At 69.5% G+C, this 19,981-nt stretch overlaps 1 protein-coding gene across 1 annotated transcript; it reads right to left on the bottom strand.

Moving 5' to 3' along the window:
• Nucleotides 1-1,049: 1,049 nt before the first annotated feature.
• C20H15orf39 (chromosome 20 C15orf39 homolog) lies at nt 1,050-8,398 on the bottom strand. Its single transcript, XM_048369074.1, is given in 7 exon segments — nt 1,050-1,423; nt 3,415-3,944; nt 3,946-4,429; nt 4,432-5,281; nt 5,283-5,822; nt 5,824-5,978; nt 8,344-8,398. Coding segments are annotated over 6 exon segments (2,886 nt in total). The 5' UTR covers nt 5,932-5,978; nt 8,344-8,398.
• Nucleotides 8,399-19,981: the final 11,583 nt, after the last annotated feature.

The raw sequence follows: 19,981 nt of genomic DNA, 5'->3' as shown, positions 1-19,981 counted from the left end.
CCCCCCCCGCCCCCCCCCCTCCCCCGCTTCCTTAAACAGGAGCACGGGAGGCTTTTCCCAAGCGGCTCCCCTGGAGAAGCCCTGCCTGGCCGGACCCTGCCTAGAACCCCAATGGGCTGCAGGGAAACGGGGGGACTTGCGGGTCACTCCACAGCCCCGGGAGTAGGCCCTGGTTTTGGGGGTGCAGCCGCCTCTGCCCCCTCAGCTCCCCGCGCTTAGCGACAGGTCGCGTTTTGTGGCTGGTGACTGGCGCTGAACTTGGGGCGCTCGGCTGGCTTTCACCCCGTGAGCCTCTCCTCGGCCCCTGCTCGTTTGTTGGCTATTGGGGAGACGGACACATTTCCACTCAGGCTGGCCTTGAACTGCCATCCTTGGGGCCTCAGTCTCCTCAGGAGCTGGGACACAGGCGTGAGCCAGAAGCTGGGCTGCAACAACATCGGCACGCGTAGAACTAGAAGGATCTGGAGGGCTCCAGGTTCTCTGTGACCTCGGGGCTGCGAGGGGGAGGGCGGGGCGGGGCCCGGGGCAATTAAAGATGAGCTCACGCCACACACACAGCCAGGTACACACACACACACACACACACACACAGGTCCCAGCTACACACACACACACACACACACACACACACACACACACAGGTCCCAGCTCCAAAACACAACGCAAAGGCTTTAATAGCCCAGGCTCCCCCTGGAGAGCCCCAGGGCCCCCAGCCAGCGCTGGGAGACCTCGAGGACAGAGCCACCCCCCCAACGTCCCCCCCCACACACGTGGGCACCAGTCCCCGAGCCCCTGGGGCTTGCTGGCTTCCCGCGAGCCAGCCCCCCACCCCCGCAGGGCGAGGGTCTGGGGGGGGGGGAGTCGCCGTCGCCGAGGGCGCAAGTGAGGCCATCACCCCGCAGACACCCCAGTGAGGTAGGCTGTTGTCCTATTTTTACAGACGGGGACCGAGCGCTCAGGGGGGCGGCGGCGGCGGCCGGGACTCGAGGCCGGGCCTGGGGAGCCCCGGCACCCGCGGGGTCCTCCGGGGACGGAGAGGGCGTCCTTCCTCAGAGTCCACGGTGGGGGGCTCTCGGTGGTCCCGGCCCCGCGTCCGTTCCCGGCTCCAGGCGGCCGGGCGCAGGCTCCGGGCGCTGGCCGGGGTGGGGCGGCGGGGCCCGGTGGCCCCAGGTGGGCAGGGCGGCGCCGTTGAGCCAGGCGGTTTCCAGGAGGCTTCGGAAGCGGGCCCGCAGCGCGGGGCCCGGCGGGCCGGGAGAGGGGCCCTCCTCGCTCTCGGGGCCCGGGGTGGGGGGCTTTCTCCCCGGCTTCCGGACCTTGGGGGCCGGCGCCTTCTGCGCCTGCGCGGGGGGCGGGCCGTCTCCGTCTTCTCGGGGCAGAGCGGGCTGGGCGGGGGACGCGGCGCGGGGCTCCACCTCCAGGTCACCTGCGGAAGGGGGGCGGTCAGACCCCGGCCCCCCCACCCCGGCCCCCCACGCTCGCTCCACCGCCAGCTTTGTCGCTGGCGTCTTGGATTGATCCGGCTTTGAACCATGAACCTCGAGACAACCAGGAACCCCAAAGGAAGCCAAGTGGCAGTCATTTCCTAGGGGTCCCCACAGCTCAGGGGGCGGGGGCGGGCACACACACACACACGCACGCACGCGCGCGCACACACACGTCTAGCCAGCGGCCGGGCCGACACTTCCAGCCAGCCCCAAGCCGGCAGACCCCCAGGGCTCAGAGAACGGGGTGCGGCGGCACGCGGCTCACCCCTCACTCGCCCCCACCCCACCCAGAACCCCGCTAATGTTCATCTCCCCTTGGTGTGCGCCAGGCTTGAACTCGGGGTCTCGGCGCCGTCCGTCCCTGTAACTCTGAGGCTGCTTTGCTCCAATGCCACTGAGCCACAGCACCACGTGGGCACTTGTTTCGTTTGTTCCTTTGCCAGTCCTGGGCCTTGAACTCGGGGCCTGAGCACTGTCCCTGAGCTTCCTTTTGCTCAAGGCTAGCACTCTGCCACTTGAGCCACAGCGCCCCTTCTGGACTTTTCTAGGTATGTGGTGCTGGGGAATCGAACCCGGGGCCTCGTGCGTGCTAGGCGAGCGCTCTACCGCTAGGCCACGTCCCCAGCCCTCCCACTTCTGGCTCTTTGATGGTTCACGAGAGAGAAAGTCTCACTGGGATTTTCCTACCTGGGCTGGTTTTGAACCATGCACGGTGGGCGCTCACCTCCTGAGCGGCCGGGGGCCGGCTCCCTCAGCGTGGAGGACAGCAGGGGGGCCAGCACTGCCTGGGGCCCTGTCTCTGCCTTGACCGGCCTCAGGGGAGAAAGCCCCGGGCCAGGAGGCCCGCACACTCAAACTCAAACAGGTTCTTCAAGGAAACGGCTTGGACAGAGGGGGTAGGAAGGTGGGGTGCAGGGAGAAGGGGCTCAGAAGGTGCAGGGGCCTTGTGGGCAGGGTGCCGACTCAGGAGAGGCAACGCCACCCCTGGCTGAAGAAGCCTAGGTGTCCCCCACCCCCACCCCCACACCACACTGTGCACCTCTAAGAACCAGGAGAATCCCAGCCACTCTGAAGGCAGAAGGCGGATTACAAATTTGAGCCCGGAGGGAGGGTGGGAGGGTGGGTGTTGCTAATGGGAAGCTCACAGGGTAGAGAATTGCTCCAGCTGGCACATGAAAGGCCCTGGGTTCAATTCCCAGCACCACGGGAGGAGATAGGGAGAATCAATCAAATGAAATAATTTAGAGCAAGGGCTGGCAATGTGGCCTAGTGGCAGAGTGCTCGCCTCGTACACATGAAGCCCTGGGTTCGATTCCTCAGCACCACATATATAGAAATTGGCCAGAGGTGGCGCCGTGGCTCAAGTGACAGAGTGCTAACCTTGAGCAAAAAGAAGCCAGGGACAGTGCTCAGGCCCTGAGTTCAAGGCCCAGGACTGGCAAAAACAAAGACAAACAAAACAAAAAGAATTTAGAGCAAGCCGCACAACATGCAAACCGACCATGGAGTGGAGAGAAAGAGCAAGCCGACAGTGTGCCGTGTTAAGGGACACGCGGGCGCTTCTCAGTGCCTGCAGGCGCCGAAGAAGCCACGACACCCAAAAGCAACGACAGAACGGGTGCCAGGAAGGCCCGCGGCTCGAGGCCGGGCCGCCCGTGGGGGGGGGGGGCCTCTCCCCTCCAACGAACCCCAGCTGCCAGGGCGGAGCTGCGGCCCGAGGGGCGAGCGCCAGCCCTGAGCAGAAAGAGCTAGGCCAGAGCACGAGGCCGCGAGTTCAAGGCCGGGCACCTGCACACACCCGTCACTGGGAACACACGCACACACCCCCGTCACGCCCGCCCCGCGCACACACGCGCACCCCCGTCACGCCCGCCCCATGCACACATGCCCGCCCCGTGCACACAACACACCCCCCCCCCCCCGCGCTCACCCAGCTGGCGCCGCACGCAGTCGTGCCACTGGAGGCCCAGCAGGTCCGGGTAGATGTCGGGGAGCTGGCGCAGCGCCAGCAGCTTGAGCATGCGGGAGGTGCAGCCGTGCGGGGCCCGCTCCCGCAGCACGCGCTCCTCCGACAGCGTGGTGGGCCGCAGCTCCACGCGGTGCTCCTGCAGCACGTGGTCCACCGAGGCCGGCGGCAGCCGCGGGAACAGCCGCTCCTTCACCAGGTGGATGGGCACGAAGATGGCGCCGGCGCGCACCACGTGCGGGAACGGGCACTGCTGCGTGTACAGGAACCGCTGCAGCTGCGACAGCAGCCGCCCCAGCAGCCCCTGCACGCCCTGGCCCTCCTGCCACGCCGCCCGGCCCCACGGCCCCGCCGACGCCAGCCACTCGCGCAGCTTCTCGGGCGGGGAGCGCGCCACGGAGCCCGAGATGGCGTCGCACAGGGACGCGTGCAGCCCGGTGAAGTGCTGCTCCGGGGAGACGCCGCCGGCGGCGGGGGCCGGGCGCGGCGGGCGGCGGGGCCGGGGCGGCGCGGGGGGCCGGCCCCGGGGCGGGCGGGCCGGGCAGGGCCAGGCTGAAGCAGGCCACGGGCAGGGGCTGCGCGAGGATCTGCAGCGCGCCGGGCGCGGCGGCGGGGGGCGTGGCCGCGGCGGGGGGCGTGGCCGCGCTCGTGGGCGTGGCCGCGGCGGGGGGCGTGGCCGGCGGCGTGGGCCCCGCGGCCGCGGGGCGGAGGATCTTGAACTTGCGGAACATGAAAGCCACCGAGCTGTGGAAGTTGGTCCTGGGGGGCTCTTCGGGGGCCCCCGGGGGCGCGGGCGCGTCCGCGGACGGCGTTTCCGCGGCCGGGAGCCGGGGCGGCGCGGCCGGTGGGCTCCGCCGCTCGGGGCCCGGGGCAGCCTCCTCGCCCGCGGGCCTCTTCACGCTCAGGTCCAAGGCCACCTCTTCCCGCGCGGGGCGGGGAGCCCCGGGGGGCCCCGGCCGGGCAGGTGGGGTCCCCCGCCGCCCGCCTCTCGGCCGTCCCCGGCGGCGGGGGCCTCGGGCGCCCGCCCGCTCAGGTAGTCCCGGTAGGGTGCCAGGCTGAAGACGTTGTCAATGACGGGCATGGGCGGGGAGCCGGGGGGCGGCGGGCGGTCCCGGGCGCAGGGGCGCAGGGCCGGCGAGGCGCGGGGTCCCGGGCTGTCGGGGATGACGATGGGCACCCCGGGGGGCTCGTTCCCGGCGCCCCGGGCGGGCTCGTCCGCCGGCGTCTCGGGCTCCGCGCGGGGCTGGCCGGCCGGCCGGGCCTGGCGCGTGCGCGGGAGGGCGCCGGGCTGCGGGACGGGCGGCGGGCCGCTCTGGGAAGGCGGGGTGCTCCCCAGCCCGGGGGACGCGCCGTAGAGAGACAGGTCGTCCCGGGCGTAGGGGAACCCCAGCGTCTGCGGGGCGAAGTCCAGCGGGCACCGCGGCGCGAGCGGAGGCTCCAGCTTGAGGCCCGGCGAGCGGGGCGGGAGGGGGGCGGAGGGGTAGGCGTAGGCGTCCAGCCCCGCGGGGGGCACGCAGGGGGCCAGCCCCGCCGGCTGCCTCAGGTAGGGGCCGCCCAGAGCCCCGGCGGGGTACCCGGCGCCCTTGTGCGCCCCCAGGGGCGGCAGGGCCAGCACCGGGCTGCAGCCGTCGGGCGTGTCGGGGTGGCGGCAGGCGGGCGGGCAGGGCGGGGGCAGCGCGTAGTGGGCGGGCAGGGCCTCGGGGCAGGGCGGCCCCAGGGGCTGGGTCAGGCGAGTCCAGGGGCCGGGAGGGCCCTCGGCCAGGGCCTGCTTGGGGTCCCCGTAGGGGGGGCCCGCCGCCTGGGCGGGCAGGAAGCCGGCGGCGGGGGGCTGGCAGCGGGCGGTACTTCTCCAGGAAGGCCTGGCACAGGGAGAAACCGGCCGGGGCGTCTTTGCCGGGTCCCCCGACGGGCGCGCCCCGCAGGAAGGTGCCGTCCAGGGCCTGCGCCTTGGCGGGGGCCAGCGGGGGGCAGGGCGGGTCGGCCGGGGGCAGCGGGGGGCCGGGGACCGAGGCCCAGTCCGCGGCGTCCAGGGGCCTCTTGGCCGCCCCCTCCTCCAGGCCCGCGGGGAGCCCGTAGCACAGGGGGCTCCGGTAGACGGGCTTGGGCGCCGCCAGCGGGGGCGCCGGGTACAGGTGAGCCTGGGGGGCGAAGGGCAGGAGCTCGGCGGGGGCCGGCACTTTTCCGGAACCTTCCGCGGGCGGGCGGTAGAGCAGGCAGTTGGTCAGCAGGCCGTCGGTGCGGAGTGGGGACCTGACCACGCTGGCGGGGTACAGGGGCGGGTACGGGGCCCACGGCGCCAGCGGCTCGGCCTTGGGCGGGCCCCCCACGGGGCAGGAGAAGTAGGCGCCCTTGTAGCCGCAGGGGTCGGGGCTTGCCGACGGAGAGGGGCAGGCCGTGTCCCGGGCCCGGGTCCGCGTCCAGCCGGGGCAGCTTCCCGTAGATCACCGGCCCCAGCGTCCCCAGCGGCCGCTTCTCCGCCATGGCGGCCGGGCGCCCGACGCGCGGGGGGTCTCTACCGCACCGCGGACCTAGGAGAGAGACGGGGGGGGGGGGCTGGGGCGCTCAGGAGCCCGGGCTGCACCCCGGCCCAGCGCCCCGGGGACTCGGGGTCCACCCTGCACTGGAGGCCTGAGCCACACCGGCAGCGGACTCCCGGGGGGGGGGTGCACGCATGGGTGTGAGCATTCACAATCAGGGCTCCAACTCAGCGCCCGGGTGCCACCCCTTGGCTTTGTGGGGGGTCGGTTACATGGAGATGAGGATGCGCAGAGGCGTTCCCGCCCAGGCTGGCTTTGAACTCTGATCCTCGGAGCTCAGCCTCCTGAGATCTCCTCAGGATGACAAGGCCGGGCCTCCCGCGCCCCGCTTCTGGCGTCTGTTTAAGCCGCAGATGCTCTGCTGTGCGAATCCCGGGGCGTGGGCCCCCTGTGGTCTCCACCCCACCGTCCATCCAGCCGGGGCTGCCCCGACGGCCCGACCTGCCCACCCTTCTTCCTCCGCCACCCAGATGGCACCCAGAGTCCCTGGGGATGGGAGGGAGACTCCTGGGCCGTCGCCGTCCCGGGTCCTGGGCACCCCCTCTCCCCCGCCCCCCCGCCCGACCCTGGGCATTGTTTACAAACTCAGATTTCTCCCGACACTCCCTCGACGCCCGCCCGCTCCTATCAAAAATGACAGAACGGGGGCCTGGCAGCCAGGTCGAGGCCCAGAGCCAGCGCTGATAAGACCAGGCCGGGCCGGGGGCCAGGGAGGGCAGGCCCCTGGGAGACACAGCTGGGGCTCTGTCTTCAGCCCCCCCGCCCCCCTCCCGTCAAGGCTGCCCACCAGATGGTGCTGTAGTGCAGGAGGAAGGTCCCAGATTTGGGGGGGGGGCGCCCCAGGGCGCTCACGACAGCCCAAGCCGGCCTTCCCGTCCAGCATTCGGTGACTCCCACCACCACTGAGGGGAAGGCAAGGCCAAGGCGGGGGGGGGGGGGGGCCTGGGACGCAGAGGGGTCAGAGGTCAGGGCTGGGGGTCCTGGGGGAGGCCTGGCCGACCCGCCCCTCTTTCCCAGCCAGCACCCAGTGCCTCCTTTGCACGCGGACTCAGAAAGGATGAATCAGCTCAACCCGCCAAGACCAGGCCATAGGCCACAGTGTCACAGGCCGGGGTCACCAACAAACAAGAACCGCCCCCTGGGGGGCCCCGGGCCAATGACAGTCAAGGCAAGACCAAGCCAGGGGTGGGGGGCTCACGCCACCGGGCCCCCCCCCCCAGCCACACAGCAGGCTGGGATCTGAGGATCCCAAGTTCAAAGCCGGCCGGGGCCAGGAGAGACGGGGACGCTTATCGCAGGCGTCCTTATCTCCCGTGAGCCAGCAAAAAAACAGCTGGAACTGGGGCGCCCAGCTCAGGCGGGAAGAGCCCCAGCGGGAGCAGCATGCAGGCCCCAAGTTCGAACCCCCGAACCCCCGATCTGACACACACAAGGCAAGCAGAAGCACCGTGTGGGGTAGGGGGGTGTCCACCCGCCTTCCCTCACTGGCAGTCACAAGGCCTGGATGCCAGGCTGGCCCGGTGCCCCATGACGCGGGCCCCGGTGCGGGGTGCGGGGTGCGCGCTGCCCCCGGGGAGCCGCGGGTTAACGAGGTGCTGGCTCGGGGCCGGCTCCCTCCCCGCCCCACCCCCAGCCCTTCTCCCCCGGGCTCAGCCCAACCCCAGGCCCTGAGCTCGGGAGACTCCCAGGGACCCCTGGGGACCCAGACAATGGACGGCGCCCACGGGGGGGGGGCCGGGGGGGGGGCGCGGGCTCCCGGGAGCCGGCAGAGGGCTTGAAAGCCGGGGTAGTGGAGAGCCCCCCGCCCGGGCCGCGGCCACGGGGCCTCCCTCCCCGGACGCAAACCCGGGGAGGCCTCGGGGCTCAGGGAGGGCGGAGCCCCAGGGCGCCCCGGGGCCAGGCAGGGCCCAGGCCGAGCCCCCGCCCGCCCGCCCGCGAGCCGGCCCGGCCCGGGCGCCCTCCGGGCGGAGCCTCCGCGGGGCCGCGGTCCCAGGCCCGGGGCGGCCTCCACCTCGGGTCCCCTCGGCCCGCCCCGGCCCCGCGGGCTTCCGGGCGTCCGCACCCCGCCCGTCCCGGGGCGCGGGGCGCACGTGCACCCGGCGGGCTGACACCCCGCGGCCCGCACGTGCGCGCCCGGCCCGGGCCCCGCGCCCCGCCCGGGGCCCACGTGAGCCCGCGAGCGCGGGGGAGGAAGTCGGGACGGCGGCCTCGCCGGGCCCCGCGGCCGCCGGAAGCCCCGGGCTCGGGGCCCCGCGCGCTCCGCCCCGCGCCCGCCGGCAGGGGCGCCCTGGGCGCAGCCCGCGAACTCGGCCCAACTTCCCGCGCCCGCCCGCCCGCCGCCCGCCCGCGACCCTACCTGCGGGCCTCGCGGGGGCCGCGGCCGCATCCTCCGGAGCCGCGGGCTCCGCTCCCGCCCGGCCCCGACCGGCCGAGCCCCGCGCCCTCCGCGCCCCGCGCCCTCCGCGCCCGCGCTGCTGCCGCTCGCGCCGCCGCCGGGCGCCGTCTGCGGTCCCGGGCGGGGCGGGGCGGGCCGGGGGGCGGGCCGGGGGCGGGGCGGGGCCGAGCCGGCGCTCCCCCGGGTCCGCGGGCGCCGGGGGCCCGCGGGGCCCGAGCCCCGCCGGCTCGCCGAGCTCCGCGCCCGCCCTCGGCCCGGGCCCGGCGTCGGGCGGCGCCCACCGGGCGCCCACCGCCGCGCAGCCCCGGGGCCTCCGGGTGGAGGCCGAGCCCTGGGGTGCAGGGTGGGCGCCCCCGGGGGGAGGCCCCCGGGTGGAGGGTGGGCGCCCCCTGGGGGGGAGGCCCTGAGTGGAGGCCCAGCCCTGGGGTGGGGGGTGGGCGCCCCCGGGTGGAGGCCCCGGGTGGAGGGTGGGCGCCCCCCGGGGGAGGCCCCGGGGGGAGGGTGGGCGCGGGGGGTTGGGGGGAGAGGCCCCCCGTGGAGGCCCCCGCCCCAGGATGGAGGCCAGGCCTGGGGGCACACAGTAGGCGCCTCGCCCCCAGCCTGGGCCGGCCCGGCGGGGCCTGGCTGGGCGGCTGCGGGGCGCCCTCCGCAGACCGGGCCTGAGCGGGTGAAGCCCGGCCTGGACGCCCCCGGCCCAGGAGGGCGGGTGGGAGGGGGGGCAAGGGCCCGGCCAGGCCCAGCTGCCGGAGGGCGAGCGCACACCCTCCTCTCTCCCTCCGCTTTCTCTGAAGGGGGGGGGGGAGCAGGTGCAGAAAGTGAGGAGAGGACAGGTGGACAGGGCAAAGGTCAAAGCGAGTTCATGGGGGTCAGAAAGCACCCAGGCCACCTGGTCAAACGGGAGGTCAGGAGGAGGCCGGGGCAAAGCAGGGCAGCCCGGAGGCCGCCACACGGTGCGGGGGGGGGGGGGGGGGAGCTGGTACCGAGGGGGAGGGGGAGGGAGGGGGGGCTGGGCTCCATGGGGCGAGGGGAGGAGGGGCTCGTTTGATTTAGGGCTCGGCCGGGGCGCTGCGGCCCCCGCCTGTCATCCCAGCCACTCAGGAGGCTGAGCCCCGAGGATCACGGTTCAAAGCCAGCCCGGGCAGGCTGGCCTTACGTCACCGAAACAGCCTGGAGCTGGGGGGGTGGCCCAGGGGGTAGAGCACCGGCCTTGAGGAGGCAAAAGGAGCCCCCAGTTCGAGTCCCCGGAATGGCAGTAATGAATTAATCACCACGGCGCCTGGGCCGAGCGGGGAGGAAGCGACGGGGCGGGCCGGGGCTTCCCCAGGCCCGGCCACAGGTGTTTCTGCGGCCACACCCTCGCGCCCCAGAGGCTCACCCCTGCCCGACAGCTCGGGGTCACGGTCGCCCGGAAGCCTCCAGCTGCCCCGGGGCTGTGCGGCTCGCACCAAGCCCGCTGTCCACCAGAGAAAGGGGGGGGCGTGCTACCCAGGGACTGGCTGAACCCCAACAGAGCAAAAGTGGGAGGGAACTGAAAGAGAAGGCCGCGCCCATCTTGGAAAGCGCTTCGGTTCCCCCCCCCCCCTTAAGATCAGGACTGGAACTCACTACCCGCCCCCTGGCGCTCGCGGGCTAGCGCTCCCCACGGAGCCACGCCCCCGCCCTGGGCAGAGCTTCCGGAGGCCCAGGCCTGGGCACTGCGGCCGAGCCGCCCCGGCGGGCACGCTGGACCCGCACTCGCTTCCCGTTAACCAGCGCGAAGCCAGGCGGGGGCGCGGGCCGAGCGGTGGAGCGACAGCCTCGGGCAGAGGAAGAGGAAAAACGCCGAGAGAGAGAGAGAGAGAGAGAGAGAGGAGAGAGAGAGAGAGAGAGAGAGAGAGAGAGAGAGAGAGAGAGAGAGAGAGAGAGAGAGAGAGAGAGAGAGAGAGAGAGAGAGAGACAGAGAGACAGAGAGACAGAGAGACAGAGAGACAGAGAGACAGAGAGAGAGGGAACCCAGGCCTCCGAGTTCAAGTCCCAGTATGGGCCTCGTACACACACCACGCACACACGCACACCGCATGCACACACACGCACACACACACGCACACACACACGCACGCACACACGCACGCACACGTACACACGCACACTGTGCGGCGTTTGGTCTGGGGCAGAGTGCAGAGCAGGCTGACCTTCGCGGTGCTCCCGGGGTGGCGGGAGCCAGTAGGGAGTCGGGGTCAAGGGAGGGGACACACGCGGCACCCCGACGGCACGGAGGACTCCCCCTGCCGAAGGCGAGGTCAAAGGTCAGCTCACCCTCCGCTCAGGCTCATCATAATGCCCCCCAGTCATGAGGTCGCCCCCCTTCCCCCCCCCCGCCTGCTGTCCACAGCACCTTCCTGATCCCGCCCCCCCTCCAGCCCGCCCGCCCCCCCCTCCAGCCCGCCCGCCCCCCCTCCAGCCCACCCACCCCCCCAGGCCCGTGCCAGCCACACAGGAGAGCTAGCTTACCTCATACCATTCTCACCACCGGGTGCAGCAAGAGCTGAACAACACGAAACACAACAGAAACAGGAGCTCAGCCCAGATCATGGGCTCCTGACCGCCACCCCAGCAGCGCTTGCGAGGCGGAGGCAGGAAGATCATGAGTTCGAGGCCAGTCTCCGCCACACAGAGGGGCTTCTATCCCGAAAAGAAACCAAGGCAGAAGGGAAACGGAGGCCTGGAAGGACGAGGAGGAGGGGGGAGGGGAGGAGGAGGAGGGAAGGAGGGAGGAGGAGGGGGGAGGACGGGGAAAGGAGACCCTCTGTGACTCAAGCCAGCCCGGCCGCCTGCCCCAGCGGCGCCATTATGACATCACAGGGCCCCGATGTCGGGAGGCCCGCGGGGGGGTGGGGGGGGGTGGGGGGGAGGCGCCCCATGGGCCCCTGGGGCGGTGGGACCCCCTCACTTGGCCGCGGCCGGCCTCCCCCAGCTGGGGCCGAGTAGCCGAGTTCGGGGGGCTCCGGCCGGGGCTGCGGAGCCTGCGGGGGCGCAGCAGGACTCCGTCCGTCTTCAAGCGAAGGAAGCCAGAGGCGGCCAGATCCAGGCTGAGATCCCAGGAGCCGGGTTCGGAACCGCGGGGCAGGAGAGCCCGTGAGGCTCGCGTCGGCCGCGGGAGCGGGAAGCGGGGGCTGCGGCTCGAGCGGCAGAGCGCCGGCCTGAGCCCAACGGCGCTGGGTCCTGAGTTCGAGCCCCAGGACAGGTGCGAAACGCAATCATGAATTCTCTGAAATTATAAAAAGAAAACACAACACAACCCAGAAACCAAAAATGTCCATCTGGGCTCAGAGAGGAGGAGGGGCCCAGAAACTCTGCCGCCTGAAGCCCCCCTAAAATCCCCCTCGGCCTCTCGAACCCCGACGAAGCCTGGGCCAGGACCCCGCCTGGTACCATCCCGGGCAACCGAGGCCCAGAGAGGCCCCGCCACCACCCGGAGGCTCGGGCAGGCACAGCTCTAGAAGCTTCCTCAGCCTGGGGTGGGGTTAGGGAGATGGGCAGGACCCCCCCCAGAGGAGGGGAGAGACTGTCACCCGCTCCCCCATCTCTGTCTGGGGACCCCCCCCCTCCCCGGGCAGAGTGGGCACAGCGGCTCCCAGCGTGGCAGGGGGTGTCGGGTCCCCACTCCAGCCCACGGTCCACCCCCGGTTTCGATCAGGCCCTGGCCTCCAGCCCCCCACCCCCACCCCCCGGCCCCAGGACAAAGGTCTGAGGGGCTGCCAACCCCGCGGCTCCCCTCTCCCGGGCTGGACTCCGGCCCTCCCGCGCGGGCGGGCGGGGCGATGTCTCCCGGCGGCGGGCAGGGTCTGGCCGCTGCCCTTCCTCGGCCGGCCGCCCCGGGAGGGCTGGTTGCCGGGCAACGGCGTCCCCCGGCCGGGCTCCGGGCTGACGCTCCAGCAGGGGGGTGGAGAGCGAGGCGCCGGGCCCAGTGGGCCAAGGTCATGGCCAGGAGGGGGAGGAGGGGGCCGGGCTTGGGTCACCGCCCCTGGGGGCCTGGGACACTCCCTCAGAGCCCCACCTTCCCCAGAGGCTCAGCCCGGGCTGAAGGGGGGCCGCGGGGGTGGGGGTTCCCCCTTTCGCCCCGTGCTGGTCCCGGGACTTGAACCCGGGGGCTTTCGAGTTTGCGCGGGGCTCGCACTCGACTGCTCGAGTCTCAGCTCCGCGTCTGGCTTCTTTCTGCGGCTCACAGGAGATGGGAGTCACCGACGTTCCTGTCTGGGCTGGCCTTGAACCTCCATCCTCAGACCTCGGCCCCCGAGATGGCTGGGATGAGGGGGGGGCAGGAGCTCCCGAAGCCCGGTTTGCGCCCCGGTTCTGTCCGGGGAGCCTGGGGGTGGTGGGATGGATGGATCATCACCCGAGCTGACTTTCCCAATGCCCCGGCTCGGGCTTCGAGTCCCAGTCCTGTCCTGGGATCTGGGACGCACGGTTCCCAGCCCCAAGACCACTGGCTAGAGGCCCGCGGGCCACCGAAGCCTCCGGGGTGCCCGCGGGCAGCGGCTGCCCCCCCCCCCCCCGCCCGGCTGCTCAGGAGGCTGAAATCCCAGCGTCGGGACTCCAAGCCCCCCACCAGGCAGGAGGATCTTTGAGACACTCATGAAACCCCCAAAAGCTAGAAGTGGAAGCGTGGCTCAAAGGGTAGCGCCCCGGCCTTGAGTGACGAAAGCCACGTCAGAACTCGGGGGCCTGTGAGTTTAAACCCCCAGTACTGGTACTGGGTGAATGAGCTGAACGGACGGACGACAGACGGCCCAGTGCCCAGCACCTGCTCGCCAGAGCCAGTTCTCCTCAGTGCTGTCCTCGAAGCCCACCGTCTGTTCCACCCTAAGTGTCCTGCGCCTCTGCAGCCCAGAGGCCACCAGCCAGGCCAGGGACGGAGACAGACGCCATCTTCACTTCCCGGGACAGTGCTGGCGTGCTCACCTGGCTGAGCTTTGCTGGCTCAGTGGGCCGTGGTTTTGGTTTTGGTTTTGGTTTTGGTTTTGGTGCGTGCTGGACGAGCATCGTACCGCCTAAGCTCGACTCCCAGCCCGTCTTTGATTGATTTTTATTTAGTTTTTATCTTGGTGCGGGCCCGGGGCTTGAACTTGGGGCCTAGGCCCCGTCCCTAAGCATTTTTGTGTGTTGGTTTTCTCTCAAGGCCACTTGAGCCACAGCGCCGCTTCCTCTGTTTTGTTTTGAGACTGACTTCTTTGCCACCCAAGTGTCTGGTGTTCTAGACGTAATGCTACCATAACTGACCTGGGAGGGCTTGCTTCTTATTGTTTTTGTTGTTTGTGCCAGTCCTGGGGCTTGAACTCAGGGCCCGAGCGCTGTCCCTGAGCTGCTTTTGCTCAAGGCTAGCACTCTGCCACTTGAGCCTCAGCGCCACTTCCGGCTTTTTTCTGTGTCTGCGGTGCCGAGGAATCGAACCCAGGGCTTCCTGCGTGCGAGGCGAGCGCTCTAGCGCTAGGCCACACTCCCAGCCCCCCTTTAATTGTTTGTGGGGGGGGGGCCCACGACCCGGCTTGACTGTTGCCAGCACTCTACCCCCGTGAGCCCCAGCTCCCCTCTGGCTTCATTTGGGGGTGAGAGTCTCATAAGCCGGGCGCTGGTGGCCCCCCGGAACCCCAGCCACTCAGGAGGCTGAGGTCCAAGGAGCGAGCTTCGAAGCCAGCCGGGCAGGAGAGTCCGTGAGGCTCCTGTCTCCTCCGAGCCACCGGGAAACGAAGTGGCGCCGTGGCTCAGCGTGGTGGAGCGGTGGCCTTGAGCTGGAGAGCTCGGCCACGGCGCCCAGGCCCCGAGTTCAAGCCCCACCACCTACAGAAGGAAAAACAAGCGCGCACATCGGCTCTCCCGAGTCTCCTCCCGCCGGGGTTGACTTTGAGCTCCGACCCACGGCTCCAGGCCCCGCGTGGGTCTGTGCCGCTGAGCTGAATCGCTTTTTTCTTTGGAGTTTAATAAATACTCTCTTACGGCTTGTCCTTGTTTGTGCAGTGTGGCTGCAAATGCTTTTTTCGAATATTAACTTGTTGATTCAATCCATTTTCACGGATTAAGTCACTTCATCTATGTTACAAGTCCATTTCCAGGATTAAATCCAGTAGTTCAGTGGTGGTGGAGTGGGGGGGCAGCCCCCCCAGGCTTGGACTTGGGGGGGCTGTGGCGGGTGGTGCTGGGCTCCGGCCTGCTGCGTAGGTCAGGGTTTCAGGAAGAGCAGTTCAGTCCGGCTAATTAAACCTCAGCTCCCGGAGGCCTCCGGGGCCGGGATTGCTTCATGCTTCTCCTTGGGGGAGCCCCCTAATTGGACCCCTGAGCCCCAGTAATGATGCAAACTCACCAGGCACAAGATAACTGGGAAGGGGAGGGGGAGGGAAACAAGTTTATTTTAAAAAAAAATGACAATAATAACAACCTTCCTCCCTGTGAGCACTGGAGACTGGGCCTCGCTGGAGGGGGCGCAGCCCGCGATGGCGGCTCCCGCCTGTCACCCCAGCGCCCCAGAGGCTGAGCGCTTGAGAGCCTTCCCTACACACACACACACACACACACACACACACACACACACACACACGCAGCCGGAAATGGAGCTGTGGTTCAAGTGGTAGAGCACCAGCCTTGAGCTAGAGCCGGGCACCAGGGGCTCGTGCCTGCCATCCCAGCTGCTCAGGAGGCTGAGATCTGAGGATCAGGGTTCAACGCCAGCCCAAGCAGGAAAGTCCACGAGATGCTTATCTCCAAGAAACTACTCAGAAAAAGCCGGAAGTGGTGCCGTGGCTCGAGTGGTAGAGCACTGTCCTTGAGAACAGAGAGACACAGCCCAGGCCCTGAGTTCAAGCCCCAGGACCTTACACACACACACACACACACACACACACACACACACACACACACACAAGCTGTGATGTTGAAGGAGTGGCTAGACCTCTCTGAGTCTATTTTCTCACTGAAAGATAAGAAAACTTCCAGGGGCTGGGAATGTGGCCTAGTGGTAGAGTGCTTGCCTCCATGCATGAAGCCCTGGGTTCGAGTCCCCAGCACCACATATACAGAAAACGGCCAGAAGTGGCGCTGTGGTTCAAGTGGCAGAGTGCTAGCCTTGAGCACAAAGAAGCCAGGGACAGTGCTCAGGCCCGAGTTCAAGGCCCAGGACTGGCCAAAAAAGAGAAAAGAAAAGAAAACTTCCAGCCGGGGAGGGTTGCTTTGAGGAGACCTGCATACCACACAATGCCTGCTCAGGTGACAGAGACTCCTAAAACCGGAGCAATTGTCGTCTGGTTATTAAACTATTAATTACCTCCCACCCTAGGCTTCACCTGCTCAGCCCTGGGGGGCGGGGGGGGGGGAGGCGCACAGGCCCGGCCGTTCTTCTCCAGCAGATCTGGGTGCCCTGCCCAGCGGTGCAGCCTGGGGGGGGCAGGGGCAGGGGCCGTGTGGCACCCCATTTCCAGCAGGCGGAGCTGGGGGTGGAGGGGACTTGAGTGGACAGAAAGGAGTCACTGGCCAACCTCCCCACGCCAGCCACAGAGAGCTGGGGCCGGAGTGGCCAGGTTCTCCTGTGTGTGCGTGCGTGCATGCGCGTGCGTGCGTGTGTGTGTGTGTGCGTGCGCGTGCCAGTCCTGGGACTTGAACTCGGGGCCGGGGCGCTGTCCCTGAGCTCTTCAGATCAAGGCTGGCCACGTGGAGCCGCAGCGCCGCTTCCGGTTTCCTGGGTTCGTTGGAGGGGAGCGTCTCGTGGGCTTCCCTGCCCGGGCCGGCTTTGAACCGCGGTCCTTCTGAGGATCTCAGGCTCCTGCGCGGCTGGGATGCCCGGCGTGGGCCACCCGTGCCCGGCTCCTTGGCCTCTGTGGCTCGAGGCTGGCTCTGCACGGAGCCACACAGCTCCGCGGGACGCTTTTGGTGGGTTCCCTGGAGATGAGAATCTGCGATTTTCCCGCCCGGGCTGCCTTCAAGCTTCAACCTTCAGCTTCGGCTTCCCGAGGAGCTGGGACGACAGGTGCGAGCCACCTGCACCGCCCGGCAGGTGTTCTGTGAAAGCAGCAAGACGGCCAAGTCCCCTCTCTCTCCCTCCCTCCCTCTCTCCCTCCCTCTCCCTCCCTCTCCCTCCCTCTCACACACACACACACACACACACACACACACACACACAGGCCTGCTACAGGCCTGGAATCTACTAGATCTTTCTAGATCCCCTCCCCAGAGCAGACACTCTATATCCAGAGCGGCCGGACAAGCAACGGGCCCAGAGCACAAAGATTTTTCCAGAGAAGAAAGCAAGGCTGGGCCCCGGGTGGGAGGCAAAGGGTGCATTGGAAGGCTCTGGCCATTGTTAACAAATCAGCAGCAATCCCCCGCAAGCGGCGGGCTAGGCGGCCGCCCTGGGCTGGGCTGCGCTGGGCTGGGCTGGGCTGGGCTGGGCCGGGTTCGGCTGGGCTGGGCTGGGCTGGACTGGGCTGGGCTGGGCTGGGCCGGGTTGGGCTGGGCCGGGCTGGGCTGGGTTGGGCTGGGCCGGGCTGGGCTGGGCTGGGCTGGGCTGGGCCGGGTTCGACTGGGCTGGGCTGGGCTGGGCTGGGCCGGGCGGGCTGGGCTGGGCTGGCTGGGCTGGGCTGGGCCGGGCTGGCTGGGCTGGGCCGGGTTCGACTGGGCTGGGCTGGGCTGGGCCGGGTTCGGCTGGCTGGGCCGGGCTGGGTTGGGCTGGGCTGGGCCGGGCTGGGCCAGGTTCGGCTGGGCCGGGCCGGGCTGGGCTGGGCTGGGCTGGGCTGGGCCGGGTTCGGCTGGGCTGGGCTGGGCCGGGTTCCGGCTGGGCTGGGCTGGGCTGGGCTGGGTTCGGCTGGGCCGGGCTGGGCCGGGTTGGGTTGGGTTGGGCTGGGCTGGGCTGGGCTGGGCTGGCGGGCCGGGCTGGGCTGGGCTGGGCTGGGCTGGGCTGGCTGGGCCTGCCCTCCCGGCCCTCCCGGCCCTCCCTGCCCTCCCAACAGCCGCCCCCGTCCCCACCTGTCACCCAGACCAGCTGCCGCGCCACCCAATTAGCCGTGTAATGAGCGCTGCGCCAGCCTGCCGCCGTGAGCCGCTCCCCGGGGAAGGGGGCTTCGGGGCCGGGGCCTGGGGCGCCCGGCGTGGGCGAGTCCGGGCTTGCCGGGCCCCCGTCGGCGGCCCTGCTCACTGGCGAGGAAGAGCCGGGCGGCAGAGGCTCCGAAGGGGGCACCGGAGTCAAGCCGGGTGCTCACACCTGTCAGCCGCCATCCTAGCCACTCAGAAGGCTGAGATCGGAGGACCAGAGTTCAAAGCCAGCCTGGGCAGGGACGTCTGTGAGACTCTGATCTCCAATTACACACACGCACACACACGCACACACACACGCACACACACACGCACACACACGCACACACACACGCACACACACACACACGCCACACACACACCACAGCACGCACACACACACCACGCACACACACACACACGCACTGTTTTTCGTACGTTTAGGCCCAGGCTGGAGGTGTGTTCCGTGGTGAACAGGGCCACAGAGCCTCGGCCGGATGACAAAGGACAGCAAAGCTGTGAAATCCAGAGCGGCCTGAAGCCCGGCGGCTTGCATGGCCCCCGCGTTGCCTTCCTCCCTGTGTGACCTTCGCCAGGGCGCTTTGACCTCTCCGTGCCTGCTTCTCCCCTGTCACAGCACCTTTGCGGATGGACAATGGCCGGGCCTGACTTGCAAGCTGAACGGAGGGGTGGACGGGTGGGTGGATGGGTGGGTGGATGAGTGGGTGTTTAGATGGATGGATGGGTAGGTGGGTGGATGGGTGGGTGGATGGGTGGGTGGACAACTGAGTGGGTGGATGGGTGGGTGGATGAGTGGGTGTTTAGATGGATGGATGGGTAGGTGGGTGGATGGGTGGGTGGACGGATGGGTGGGTGGATGGGTGGATGGATGGATGGATGGATGGACTGGTGGATGGATGGGTGGGTGGGTGGGTGGGTGGGTGATGGACTGGTGGATGGATGGGTGGGTGGGTGGGTGGGTGGATGGGTGGATGGATGGATGGATGGGTGGGTGGGTGGGTGGGTGATGGACTGGTGGATGGATGGGTGGGTGGGTGGGTGGATGGGTGGATGGATGGATGGATGGGTGGGTGGGTGGGTGGATGGATGGGTGGGTGGGTGGGTGGGTGGATGGATGGATGGGTGGATGGGTGGATGGATGGATGGGTGGGTGGATGGATGGATGGATGGGTGGGTGGGTGGGTGGATGGATGGGTGGGTGGTGGGTGGGTGGATGGATGGATGGGTGGGTGGGTGGATGGATGGATGGTGGGTGGATGGGTAGGTGGATGGATGGGTGGGTGGATGGATTGCTGGGTGGACGGGTGGATGGATTGCTGGGTGGACGGGTGGATGGACGGGTGGATGGACCGATGGATGGACGGGTGGATGCAAGCTCTTAGCACCGGTGCCTAGCGGGAGGTAAACACGCCAGGAGCGTGAGCTGTGAGGAGCAGATTTATAGAGAGGGAGACAGAACCCCAGATAAGCCTGCGTACGCCCAGGTCTGGTTAGTGTTATGGCTGTAAAGGTGTCACCCTGATGTTTGCTCCCCGGGGTGAAACTGGGGTCACACCAACCAGGAAGAGCTCTCAAACGCCGGGTGCGGGCTGTCATCAGAGATGCCAGCCCGCCGGGCGCCCGTGGCTCACGAGGCTGAGGCCCGGGGGTCAGGGTTCAAAGCCAGCCCGGGCTCGGAAAGCCCCCAGAAACCCGGAAGTAGAGCTGAGGCTCAGCGCGGCGGGGTGCTGGCCTGGAGTGAAGCCGCCCAGGGAGAGCGCCTGGGACCCGAGTTCAAGCCCCAGGACTGGCACGCGCGCGCGCACCACGCGCACACGGGCACACGCCTGGCCCCGGCCCCCACTCTGGACGCGGCGGGGATCGGCTGCCGGCGCGGAGGCCCCCGGGGGCCCTGATGTAACTCGGAGCCGGGCTTGCAGGAGGAACCCCAGGTGTGCCCGGCTTGTTTACCCGAGCTCCGGCTGCTGGCCCCGTGTGTGTTCCTCCCAGGCCCAAAGTGCCGGCCACTGCCCCGGCCATCGCGCCCTGGGCCCAGCGCACCTCGACCCTGCCAGGGCCCCGGCCCAGCGCACCTCACGGTGCCGGTGCCGGCGGCTCACACCCGGGACCCCGACGGCGCCGACCAGCCCTGCGGATGGAAGTTTGAAGCCCGCCGGGGCAGAAACGTCCACGAGACTCTCTCGCACGCGCGCGCGTGTGTGTGTGTGTTGTGTGTGTGTCGGGCGTGGGGCTGGACCTCTGGGCCCGGGCGCGGCCCCTGAGCTCTCTTGCTCCAGGCTGGCGCTCTGCCACGCGAGCCAGGGCTCCGCGTCCCGGTTTCCGAGGTTCCGTGGAGGGGGGGGGGCGCTCAGGGCCCGGCCGTGAGCTGCGACCCTCAGATCTCAGCCTCCAGAGCCGCCGCGACCACGGGCCGGAGCCACGGGGACCGGGCGGGGGGGTCTACCCCACACCTTGCTGGACGAGCCCCATCCCAGCATGGGGGGGGTTCTTTGAGCCTCCCCTCCCCCCCCATAGTCTACCTTGGAAACAACCAGCAGCGTTCCCC

The sequence above is a fragment of the Perognathus longimembris genome, chromosome 20 (genome assembly GCF_023159225.1).
Source record: "Perognathus longimembris pacificus isolate PPM17 chromosome 20, ASM2315922v1, whole genome shotgun sequence".
Taxonomy (NCBI): Eukaryota; Metazoa; Chordata; class Mammalia; order Rodentia; family Heteromyidae; genus Perognathus; species Perognathus longimembris.
The sequence above is the reverse complement of the archived record's forward strand: the minus strand, read 5'-3'. Positions and strand labels throughout refer to the sequence as shown.